Here is a 13,380-nt window from a genome sequence, read left to right on the forward strand (position 1 = left end):
GGGGATCTCAAATCGTGCCCCATTTTTTTAAGCTCATCCAGAAAACTGGTTTCCTCACAGATTGACAATCGATTTGTTAATCTTTGACTAGGTTAGCAATCCTAGCTACATACTGATTATGTGGTTGTGATATGGATTAGCTGGTGTGGCCATATGGCTACCTCCTAGCTTTAGACTATGTCATTTAAAGCTGAGGGACCATTTTAACACTTTTCAGGGTCACTCTTCTTGTCAAGGTTCATTGTTCCCCAAAAGGAGAGGACCCAGATGCAGACTTTTATGATTTAATAAAGCAAAAGTCCAACTGAAAATCCAACAAAAACAGGAGAAAACACAAGGAGCCGGGTGATCCAAAATCCAAAATAAAACACAGGCAAACACGGGGAGCCACAAGGGAACAGGGAACATCCACAAGGATGACAAAAGTCCACAGGTAACACAACAAAGACAATGAACCAGCACAGAGACAGGGGAGCACCAAGACTAAATAAATTTAGGAGGTGAGGCTAATCAGACACAGGTGAAAACAATCAGGGCAGGGCACACAATCAAACAAGCGGGAAACACAAAGGCAGGAAGTGGATCAACACGAGACAAGGTGACAAAGTAAAACAGGAAATGATCTAACCAAAGAGACACAAGTGAAATACTTAACTAAACAAGACTAAATACTGACAAGAACACAGAATAAACTAAATACAAAACTTAACAATGAGAACTCATGACAATAGACAAAGTGACAATGTAAAACAATAATAACTGATCACCGAAATACAAGACAAAACCAGAACTAAACTAGAAACTCATGACACTTCTCTCTTTATTTTTAAACTATTATAATTTAATATATTTCATGCATTGCTTTACACATTGTAGCCAAAGACTGTATTTAAGAAGTAGATGTAGCCATATGATGTCACCCTTTGGTTCCTGTAATACTGCTCCTCTGGGTTTGCCATCTTGGGGCAAGAAGTGACGATGTTTGGATGAACAAGTTGAATCTATGCCACCATATATGGAAAATTACAGCTTTGGACACATGGCCCAATCCATATAACCTCTGGGAGTGACAGACAACTTTAATAATAATAATAATACATTGTATTTGTATAGCGCTTTTCATGGTACTCAAAGTCACTTTACATAATTAAAAACAACTAAAGAAACAAAATAAGAACATAGAAAGAAACACAAGAAGAGGAACTATGAGAAAGAAAAACTTTTTAGGCCTTCTTGTGTAGCCATTAGCAACTTAAAAGCAAAATAGAGTTGGAGTTGAGATACAACGTCAAACAACTGATTGTTAGCTGCAAATGCATACTTATGGTGTTTATACGACAGGTTGCCTCCAGTCTTGCTCTCCACACTGACTGTTTTACCTGTAAGCAACCACAGCCTGCTGATACGTTATCAATACTACACCGACTACAAACGGAAACCAGAACATTTCCGATACCAAAATGGTTCAGCAGCACACCAGACACAGCAGCAGTACTCCATCAGCATCAGGTCACAGGTACACAAGTAATGCATGAGCCAAACATGCACAACAACGGCCTGGCTGTGTAGAGGAGCGGGGATTCCAGATTCTAGTTTCCCTCAGTCGGTCCTTGTTAAATGCAAGCTCATCATTAATCTCTTTAAAGAGACATGTTCATATAATTGCAGAAACTGTATATGAGACACAACATTTTGGGTGTCAAAAATCTTTTTTTGCACCACTGAGTGGTAGGATATGTAATATCCAGAGAGACTAGCATTATTCTACAGAGGGTGTGTCATCAAGCTGCAGAGTGCTCCTCAAACAGACTGTGTGTTAGGCTTCTATATGCTTCTTTATGCACCATGTGCTTCTAAGATGGGTGACACCATTTTAAGGGTTAGGGTTAAAAATTGTAATTACTAGATTTTGCACAAGCAGAGCGGCATGTTTCATAAACCCCACGCATCAGGAGGGATGACACTTTACAACTGGTGTCCATAAGAAAGGGAACTCACTGATAATGTGTTAGTAACACGGCAGTTTATAAAAAAATCACCAAATCTGGTTGAGTGTTCAAGAGGGAAACATTACTGATGTTTCTACATATGACAAACTACATTTTAGCATTGGCATTAGCATTTTGGGTGTCAAAAATGTTCTGTTTTTCATTGTAGTGCAAGGAATATCATCCAATCACATTTGAGTGGTTGGTGAAGATAACAACACAGTATTCATCTGTCAATTCAACCTCCATTCCCATGTCTCAAATTGCTGGTCTGAGTGAAAACACTGACCTGCATAAGGAAGAGGAAGTCTTGACCTGAAATATTGGCCTTAGACCCCCGAAGCTAGATTGTCCAACGAGCAAAGCCAAGGGGTTCTGAGATTGGCTCATAAGAAGGTGTAAGTACTCAAAAAAGGTGTTTAATTCTTGATTGTGAAAATAACCGGCAGTCATCTTTTTCCTTTTTACTTGTTCATGCTTCAGAGAACATACAGCAGTAGCCCCCCTTTTTTTGCCCCACTGAGTGTTAGGATATGTAATCTCTGAAGACTCCAGAGAGACTAGCATTATTTTACAGAGGGTCTGTAATGACTTTTCAAGCCACCTGTAGCCAGGAAGTCTTTGCAGAGTTCACACATATGTCCAGTCTCTGAGGGGGGCCAAAATTAACCTCTGCACCACATCAAACCTTCTCTGGAGAGAGAGGGGCTGATAACGATGACAGGAACTCAACTGTCTTGGTCCTCAGGGAGGAGAGCAGTGAAGAAATGCGAGTGTGTTGGGACTCACAGCAAACACTGCTGACATAGTGCTATGAAGGGATCGGGCGGGGAGGGTGGGATGGAGGTGAAAAAGCACATTGTCAGATACTATCACTCTCCCCAAAGGAACAACGTCAAGCCCCTCAGCACCTGCCTGAGCACTGACTATGACACTCATCCATGCTGCTATGACTAAAGTGCCGGCCAGACAGCCCTGTCTGAACACCAATCCTCTGCCTGGCTCATCTCGGCGGCTGCACTGAAATGAAGCTGTCATTCGCGCTGCAGCTCTTTCACTGTGTCACTCTGCAGGAAGAGATTGATGCTCTTCCTCTTTTCGCTCCTATTCAGCGCGGCTCCTGCACTGGGATTAGCTGATTTGAAGCGTTGATGAAGTTCAGACAGCTCCAACTGGGCACTGAGATACATCTTCATTAAGCTGCAGAGTGCTCCTCAAACATTATCATTAGTCTTCAAACCGCTGGACGAAAAATCTGCAGTCCAAAGCTGGACTGCCATGTATAGGCTTGTCGTTTTTAAACGCACACTGTGTGTTAGGCTTCTATATGCTTCTTTATGCTCCATGTGCTTCTGAGATGGGTGACACCATTTTAAGATGTGTTGTTTAAACAACTTAGAATATGTTGGACCAAACTAAAAGATGGCATGCATAGCTTGTTCATTGTTGGTTCATTTGTAATGAGCTACAAGATGTTAGGTCTTTACCGTCAGTTACTGTCCATGTAGATTGTCTTTGATTACGTGTCAGCCATAAAATATAACACATTTCCAGAGTGGCCTCCATGCTGTAACCCTCCCCCAAGCTTGGAAGAACAACTTCGCAAACCAGGGAATGGAACCAACCAAGGAACATTTGTCTCTAGATGATGGAAGTGGTACTGCAATTAGCATGTTCCTTGATGTCACATATTTTTTTGGTTTTCAAAACATTTCAATACATCTTTCCTGATTATCGGCTGGTCATAGATCAGGCTGGGGCCGTCAAAAAGAAATTTAGCAAACTGAAATATCATCCGTAGCACATAAGAAATATTTTAGAAATTATATTATAGAGTTGAAGAGAGCAATGTGCCTTTCATGTCGTCTTCAAAAGTTAAGTGTGGGAACATTATGATTCCATACACACTTTATCCAGGTAAAGGAACAAACAAGTCTATATAAGCACCTTAGTAATTGGGTGGCATTCAATATCCTGCAGCAGCATGAGGGTACTGTGACAAAATACTAATAAGCTTTTGGAGGTGTGAGAAAACGACGGAGTCTGAGTTTCTAGTTACTAGCTTGGCATGTGTCGGCCTCCTGGGAGGCAATTTCTGAAGAAAACAAATTGGTAGTTTGTTTTTTCTTTTTTTGGGGGGGTGAGTGTTTGAAATTCCGGTGTTTTCTACCTCAGACACCTGACTGTGTTAAAGGTAAATGGCCTGGGCTTTTTATTTGCTCTATAGACTAACAGACTTGTGCACATGGAAATAAAGCTTGTCATCTCTCTTTGGAGACAAGTTGCAATCAGCTTAGCAAATTTAGCCCTGAGAGAATATCTGTAAACAGGCTTATGATCACAAGGGTGATGGTTTGGATTTTGTTTGCTGGCTGGGAACACATGAGTGGGGAAAGTGAACCATGAGTGGCAATTTCTTGGCTGCTGGGACATGTGGGAAATGTTTCTGCACAGGAACAAGGTTTCATGGTAAATGCAGCACAAGAAAATTAGATTATTAACATCAAGAAAAAAATGTTTTTTGGTTGCACTGGCCAAACTGCACCTCCTCAGTGGGATCTGTAATTTAAGCACAAGGCAGAAGAGTTTAGGAGCTTCTTATTGGAAATGAATTTGAAGATACTTTCTGACTTCCTTACTCTCTCTTTGGCCAGAAGGCCATTGGTTCTCGCTGAATACAGTAATCTGTAAAAAGAGCTTATAAACTGTCAGATACTTTCATGTTTTTAGAAAGGCTCAGTTATTTCTTAAAGTTGCTATGTGCACTCGTTCCTGGTCAAAGTCGTATCATAAAGAATGTTTTTTCAACACAAATTGAACAATTCATTTTTTTATTTCAGTTTGTTTTTTCCATAATACATCTGCTGAGCACACAAATGCACAGTCTGCTTTAACTTAGATGGTTTCCTATAATTTTGTTTCGAGTAGCATACTTCATCCATCCATCCATTATCCATACCACTTATCTTGTTCAGGGTGGCTGGACCAAACCCAACTGTGATTGGGCGAGATCGCCAGTCAATCACAGGGCTGACACATAGAGACAGACAACCTTTCACGCTCACATTCACACCTATGGGCAATTTTAGAGTCACCAATGAATCTAGCGAGCATGTCTTTGGAAGCAAGAGGGAACCCACACATGCACGGAGAGAACTCCACACATTCAAGATTCGAACTAGGAACCTTCTAGCTGTAAGGCGACAGCGCTAACCACTGCACCACTGTGCAGCCAGTATAGCATACTATTATGTGGAAACTTTCGTCACTGTGGATCAGGAGGCAATCATTTTTTAAAAGGAATCTTCACACACTCTTTTCATCTCTTTTATTATTTTTTTTACAACTTCAGACCTCTAGACATCCTGTTAATGCTGCAGAGAAAAGTAGAATAAAAGCGGGCTACTTCTATGTATGAATAGAGGCTGTTAGCTTGTCTGTGTCCAGGGGCCCATTATCACACATCTGTGGTCCGTATTATCGGAGTCAAGCACAAACCTTACTGACTGTGGCAGCTGTTAAGGCCTGAACACAGTTTTGTCTTTTTGTGTGTCTGTGTGGCACAATTACAACAAGATGCCCTAAAGCAAGGCAGCTGATCTCCAGCTGCTCCCGTGCAGCCACTCATTAGCTACCACAATGAGAGGTTTTTGTACTGGACAACTGTCAGTGTTTCAAATGCCTTAAAATTTTGGACTGAATGTGTTCTTACTTCAATCTGCAGCAGGGCCTCCTCTCTTTGGCGAAGCACCTCCACGTCCTCCTCACTGATCTCTGACAGGAAAGCCTCAGCGCCTCCCTCTGAGCCGAACGCTTCCCCAAACAGTGGACCCTCCTCAATCTGCTCAGCGGCCGGGGTCTGAGGACTCTGTAGAAGCAAACACACACTCAATTATACCTTTAGATTAGGTTAGAGGTACTTTCTGACAGTGAGTGCTTACTGCTGTCTGACGTCTGGCAACATTGATGTTCTGTAATTTGATTGGCTGGCAGCAGATAACTGTGGCTTCCAGTTACCTCTGCCATACAATACAGACTGCTGCTATCTGCCCTCTGTTATGTTGTCATCACATTAACTGCAGCATGAGGCGTAGGATATGGTGTAAAAGTAAAAATACTATAGTCAGAGTTGTTAATGCTGGCAGTAAGGGATAAATGTTTCACACAGGTTGACAATAAGTGCACTTACATCCTTCAAGAATAAGGGATATATTGACACATGGATTTGACACCTGCAGTGATATAATGGGACCATACCAACAAGATTTTGTCAAACAGCGTCTCCGGGTCAACAGATCAATACTTCCAACAGCCATTTCTCTTCTGTGAAGGTAATCAATGTTTGACAAGTTGCTTTTCTTTTTAATGTCAGACAGAGCTGAAGCCACCAGAGCAACAACAGGGGGTCCATGTTTGTCATTTCACTTCTATGCTTATATTTAAATCACTAAAACCCAGTACATCCAGAACTCTGCTACCCGCCTGAACACATCACCCCGTCCTCCAAAACCTCCACCGGCTCCCTGTTCCTCAACGCATCCAGTTCAATGTCCTTCTTCTCACCCACAAGGCCCTCCGTAACCAGGCCCCTTCATACCTCACAGACCTGCTCCACCGCCACACTCCAGAAATACTTTACTGTAAACTGTCCTTTTTTTCAGTCAGACATCAGAATACAGAGGACAGTACATTATTGAGCAATGGTGGATTGTATGTATTTACTCAAGGAAACAAGTAGAACACTATAGATTATATACTTTTGAAGATCTGGATGATATGAAACGGACATTGGAAGTGGACTTGGGCTATCGATCCAATCTTTTTTTTCTTCATTTTTTTATGTTTTAAGGTTCTTTCTTTTCTCTACTATCAAAGAGATCAATGATTATGGAGAGCGATTGCATGTATAAGACAGCTTTTGAGCTTGTGTTGATTTTTGTAGTTCTGTGAGTATGAACATTATGGATTTATGTTTGTTGTACTTTTGTTCTACTGTGAGTGTGACTGTTATGTAATCCAGCTATGCAATGTTTGTTAATGAAATAATGGAGAGCCCAGGAAGAGTAGCTTCTGTTAAAGACAGAAGCTAACGGGGATCTTAATAAATAAACAAATAAACTCCCTCCCACAGCCTCCGCTCCTCTGATACAAACCTCCTCTCTCCACCAATCGGAACCAAGCACTGAACCTGGGGTGACAGAGCTTTCTCCATAGCTGCTGCCTCCTCTTTTGGAACTCTCTACCCAAACATATCCAAGACTGTACCGACCTGACCTTCTTCAAATCACAGATCAAGACCCACCTTTTTCGAACTGCTTTTAGGCCATGCCTACACGTACACGGGTATTATTGAAAACAGAGTTTTGGTCTCCTTCATTTCCAAAAAAACACGTCCACACAAGCGCTATGAAAAATCCCTGTCCAAACGAAAAACGCAAAAACAGAGAAACGCTGTTACGAGAATGCCACACCAACAGTCGGCGATATAGCCCCATCATGCAAAGAAGAAGAAGAATCGCAGCCAATCAAAAGTCTAAAAAAAATCTATCCCAACGCCTTTGTTCCTCAGTATAGTAGAAGAGTAACTGTACATATGTGTCTAAACGTAAAAAGTCCTGTTAAGCATCACTGTTTTTGTCACATCCGTCATTTGGCAAGGAATGTAGCCTCATTTGTGACATGTCACCATGGAGATAACGGCTCACAGCCTGTCACAAGCCAAAAACTCTGTTTACCCCATCTACATGTCTCCACGGAAACGGAGTTTCTAAAAGCTTTCACCCTGGCCGGAGTTTTACGAAGGATCCGTTTTCAGTGACCTTAATCTCTGATTTTTTTTTCGTTGTAGTAATTGTTTGGTTTGCTCTTATTGTGTTTCTTCTGTTCTTATTGTGTTTCTTTAGTTGTTTTAAAATGTCAAGTGCCTTTGAGTATCATGAAAAGCTCTATATAATTAAAATTTTATAATTTTTATTCTTAAATTAACAAACTGAACATTTTTTTAAAGAAATCAAAACACACTTTTAACTTTTACCCTCCTTGGGGGGTATTTTGGATGCAAATAAGTGTAAGGAGAGGTGGTGGAGACGCGCCGTCCATCTTTTCTTGCAGTCTATGGTCCCTACCAATATCCAGAAATTACTGAATTGTCCCTACCAATAATTTTGTCCAAAAATTAATATATGATACGCATAACTGTTGCTTTTTCCACCTGCAGAGGAGTCGTGCATGAGACAGCCACTGTAAACAAGGACTCCAGTCTACAGTTCAATTCATACACTCCACTAAAGTAGAATGTATGAACAGCTGAACAACATGTACTCAATGACAGAATCCGCGCTGTCCACATGCCGCCCTCCCTCTCTCTGTCTCTCTCTCTCTTTCCCTGGGTGAGTGCAGTTCATTCAAATATTATTATTATTTATTTTTTATTTATTATTATTTTAACTGTTGCCTTTATTGGACAGGACAGCTGAAGAGAGACAGGAACCATGGGGAGCAGAGAGTGGGGGACGACACGCACTTAATGAGCGGCAGATCGGGAGTTGAAACGGCAATCAGTGCGTTGAGGACTGTAGCCTCATGGGGCGCCCGCTCCACCAACCGAGCCACACCAGCGCCCCCATTCAAATATTATTAATAATTATATTAATTAATATCGCTGCCCTGACTTTGGTTACAGTGGGACGTTTGAAATGAAAACACCTCATCATGAAAGCATATGGTGTCAAAGTTACAACCTGCCGCAAGACACGTCACTTTGCAAGACCAAACATATTTATAATTAATGGATAAAAATTAAAGATAAAACCTATTTACTGCTACAAACACCAGTCACTGAGGTGGAGATAAAGACAGAGAGATTACAGTTCATATACATATATCAAGCAATTTCTTCTTTTCAGTCTCAAGCAGTGATGAAACAGTAATCATTTATTGGTAGTTATAAGTTTGTGAATTCATAATACCTTCAAAAGGCAGGGAGAGAGCAGATGAAGCAGACAGATCATTCTGTCCTCACTCTGTCAACTAAGCTCCTCAGAGATAGAATAACAACATGAATAATTGTATTTCAATCTTGTTAGAGGAAAGAAATTAATTAACTTTGTTTCATAATATGTAATTATAATTATGTGCATAATAATGCAAGTTGTCGTCCCCACCAATGTTTCAAAGAAAACTACGTCCTCACTGTAGCGGACAGACTGGACTGGTCTGATATTTGAACTGTGCATGTTAGTGTTAGTGTGGAGAATTGTAGGCGGTGGCTCAGACTGAGGCTGTTAATCCATCCAACCATGTACATGCACACACAGGAGCAGAGGAAAGCGAGGAATTATACTCAGAGAAAAGCTGCTTCGTTGACTTTTTTTTGCATTGCTAATATGTTCCACCTTTGTGTGGCTGACTGCACAGCTAATTCCTGGTAAAAGGGCCAGTGAGGGTCAGAACACAGGGACCAACTCGCAGTGAGTCACAACGCTGTGTCTACTGGCCATGATCTGACTCACCCCTCCTCAGCAAACTCTGCATCATCGTGCTCACTCCTCCACATACATACTTTGTGGAATACATTAGTGCATCACACAGACCGGAGAGACTCTCAAGACAATCATGCTGGCACCTTACTGCACAAGTTCACACGCTGCTGAAAACTTTCTCCAGTTTCCTGCTGTCGATCCAGTCGACTCTGACGATGTGAATTTAAAAATGTGGGTGGAAAGCAGTCAATAGCATTTGCATTGATCCGCAGAGTGTTTTCTTAATGCATATGTATGGCAGTCTAAACGTCCTGACGCCTCTCATCCAGAGCTATGAACAAAGTAAAAACGCTTCCACACATCTACAGCAGAAAACATAGACTCGCTGTTTTTACTGCCAATGTTCATACTAGATGTAGAAGGAGGTTCACCAATGTGTTCATCCACAATGTGTTCACTGATAAGTCAACTTGCTGCTATGCATCTAGGGGAGTCACAATTATATAATGCACCATCCAGCTGGCCGCCCCCATAGCCCTTTACCTCTAATGTTACGTATAAAAGTCCCTACAATATGCCTTCAGAGGGATTCAGAAGGTTTTTTTACCCTCATCGCCTTGGTACCTCTGTTCAAACCGACTGCAAGCCAAAGTTCTTTGAGGGCATCCGCAGACGATGAAATAAGTGCGGTGGAATATTTCTATGACTACAGCCAGGAAAATCACAAATTCGCACCATTTTGACATGTACGTTCCTCTGTGACAACAAACACTGGGATTTCATACAACTTAGTGACCAAAAGTCCAAACTATCACTTTAATGCTGTCTTATCCACACAGATCATTCAGGTTCCAAACTGATCCAGGACCTGTTTTGTGCTAAAACATGTTCCACTCTTTGTATAAGTATATGTACTGAAATCAACTAAGATGAACTCTAGTGTCTGTCTATAAAGCGCCTAAGAGAACATTTTGTTACGTCAGAAAACAAGCAACAACACAAAAGTTCACTCTTTAGACAAATAAATGTTTTTGTAATATGCACTGACTAATGATACTACATCTGCAGCCATGCAGTGTTAAAACCATGTATCGTGTAGAACAGACATTTCTAATCTATTCTTATTCAGATGTGCTAATAGTGTAAACTGGAAACCATATATACCATTAGTCCCATTTGACCTCATAGAATTGACCTAGCGGTGGCACATACTGCACATACCACTGAAAAAAATGCCAATACAAAGTGTGCATAGGCGGAGAAGAAGAAGCTATATAAAAGTATGAAATAATAAGTCAACATTGCCTTTCAGTCTCACAGGACAAACTCTGGTCTCCTGGGTGAAAGTCCTGTGTTGTTGTGACACATCCAAACACCCCCACCTGCCACCTCAACCGGACCTGTTTGCTCTTTACTTCACCTGACTTTCTAGAGGATCACAGTGTCCACCACTAAAAGGATCCTCATTGACTTTCATTTTCAGTCTAACGTGTTCTGTTTATGCTTAACAGTTTATTCCAACTCATAGAAATGTTGCAAATCTTCCTGCAGTATTAACTCTGCTGCTGCAATCACCACATAAACAAACACAGATCAATACATTTTATATCATATTAAAAATTAGACCGTCTGGGATTGACTTTCATTTGTTAAACACAATTACACATTACTGCCCTCTATTTCAGCATTCACCGGCCTTCACAGTGAAAACAGAATCTTTCCAGTAACCTGTTTAGACACAGATGTATAAAAAAGACATTTCAGCAGTGCGTATGAGTTGTGTATGATGGATGGAGCCCACTGTGATATAAGAGAGTGGAGGAGACACAACGGAGCTTCAAAGGAGCCCTTGTGAGGAAGCAATCGAGCAGAGAAATGCCATCTCATCATCCTGCTCTTTTATGAATGACAGTGAAACAAAGGACAGATTCTCATCCTCCATATCAGCTCACCTTCCTCTTGTCTTTCTGTGCTGGAGGGAGCAGGGCCCTTGAGCGCTCTGCAATTTTCTGAAAGAGGAGAAAATGAAGAGAGAGGGTCAAGAAGAGTCTTTGTGTTTCATATAAAAGAGGTCAGACTTTATTTCTTTTCATTTTGCCTGCAACAAGTAGCACTTCTGATATGTTCAACTTTCTCCCAGGAAAACGTATTCTAAATAATAATGTGACTTTACCAAACACGTCTGAAAGCTAATGGAGATATGCTTTGTGTGGATACCTTCTGCAGGTCTCCATAGCGCTGCACGGACTCTGAAAGTTCAGTCTTTAGTCTGGTCAGGCGCAGACGGTCTTGCTGTGCAACAAATCAAGATTAGCTTTAATTAGTTCAAACGTTGTTTAATCCACTGTTTATTCTAGAGAATGATGATGAATGAGGGAGGAAGGGGAGCATTAAATACCCGTGAAGAGCCACTGATTATATCAGAGAGCTGCTTGATGAGCTGGCTTGTGCTGGTGATGACTTTGTTGGTTTGCTGTTGCATGGAGTGTCTGGGGGGAAAGATTGGAAGACAGACAGACAGACAGACAGACAGACGGACGGACGGAGAGGAGAGAGACATAGGGAAAGACAGAGAGAGAGAGAGAGAGACAGAGAGAGAGAGAGAGACAGAGGGAGACAGAGAGAGCATTTAGTGAATTATAAAAAAAACTTAACATTCAAAGGCACTTGACAATATGTAAATATTTTTGTACAGAAATCAAGATGACATATTGAAGCAATAAGCTTTTTGTTTGTTTATTGTATATGAATTTTAATACATGATAGCTTAACCCTTAGAACTCTGCCATAGAAACAGTTTGCCGGAGCTTTTATTTGTTTCATATCGTGATGTCAATTTATGGATACATTTTATTTGCTTTATAGCCTTAAATCTGAACCACCTACGCTTAAAGTTAAGTACGGTAAGTTGATAAACCATAACAATCAATGACGCTATGGGAAATCTTTTATTAATGGAAAATACATTTTTTTAATATCAGATATTGCTTAGTAACACACAACACATTGATCCAACCCAAAACTGAATGTAACAACATGAGTACATATTTCTTCACACTTGTGTTTTCTGAACAGTTCATATTTTACTTTTATAGATTGCTCATTTTTATGAACATAGTTTAAAGACATTTTGTTTCACCTGCTGTATTAGTGAATACAGTGAAACATTTAGTCCATCTGGTTATTGTATTTCTGAGTGTTATGCTCTAGCTGTTATGATTTTTATTTTAGTTAAATTTGAACAGGATTATGGAAACAACTTTGTTTCATGGCCAGTTTGCCAAGCGTTGTCACCCCAGTTCTATTTCATTCTTCCTGGCCACCAGAGGGGGTGCTTTAGCACGGGCTATGATCCATTGCATTAAATCAACAAAGTCACGTGATTTGGGATGACGTAGGGCGTCCATGTATAATGGTGCGTTCCATTTACCTCGGAAGTCGGAATTTGGAACTGGGAATAACGTCACACCCGAGTTGATCGCGTTGCAGTCTAATGGTTCCAGTACAACAAGTCAACTACAGAACAAATATGAGGTCCACAACATGTCCACAGACAGAAGGTGGACAGTACTGTGAGTACGGCTGATTTAATGAGACACAAATAAGACAGAAGTGAGCTTTCATTTACTGCTGATGCACGGAGATATGAGGTCAGGGTTGGTGAGGTTCCTCTGACTTTCTGAGTCGGAAATCCGATCTCAGGGGGCATTCCAGTTGGAACTGGGAACTCGGAAATTCCGACTTCCGAGTACGAATGGAACGCACCATAAGCCCACGTCGTCACGAAAGACGTCCCTACAGAATCTTCATACCAAGATTCTGAGTGACAGAGGACTCTGGCGGTCATCCAGGATTCGTAGACCCGTAGTTACATCTGTAACTCCCATTTTACACAGCACCGTACAGAATGT

General features: G+C 41.1%; 1 protein-coding gene across 1 annotated transcript in view; it reads right to left on the reverse strand.

Moving 5' to 3' along the window:
* tsnare1 (T-SNARE Domain Containing 1) overlaps positions 1-13,380 on the reverse strand; it is a 181,972-nt gene that overhangs the window by 75,038 nt on the left and 93,554 nt on the right. Inside the window, exons 5-8 of the mRNA XM_069656961.1 lie at positions 11,868-11,958; positions 11,687-11,761; positions 11,422-11,478; positions 5,701-5,856 (exon numbers count right to left, since the gene is read on the reverse strand). Coding sequence (XP_069513062.1) covers positions 5,701-5,856; positions 11,422-11,478; positions 11,687-11,761; positions 11,868-11,958 — 379 coding nt within the window. The remainder of the gene's footprint in view (positions 1-5,700; positions 5,857-11,421; positions 11,479-11,686; positions 11,762-11,867; positions 11,959-13,380) is intronic.

The sequence above is a fragment of the Semicossyphus pulcher genome, unplaced genomic scaffold, assembly GCF_022749685.1.
Source record: "Semicossyphus pulcher isolate SPU_LCO1_2020_fin unplaced genomic scaffold, fSemPul1.0.p SCAF_9, whole genome shotgun sequence".
In the NCBI taxonomy this organism is placed as follows: Eukaryota; Metazoa; Chordata; class Actinopteri; order Labriformes; family Labridae; genus Semicossyphus; species Semicossyphus pulcher.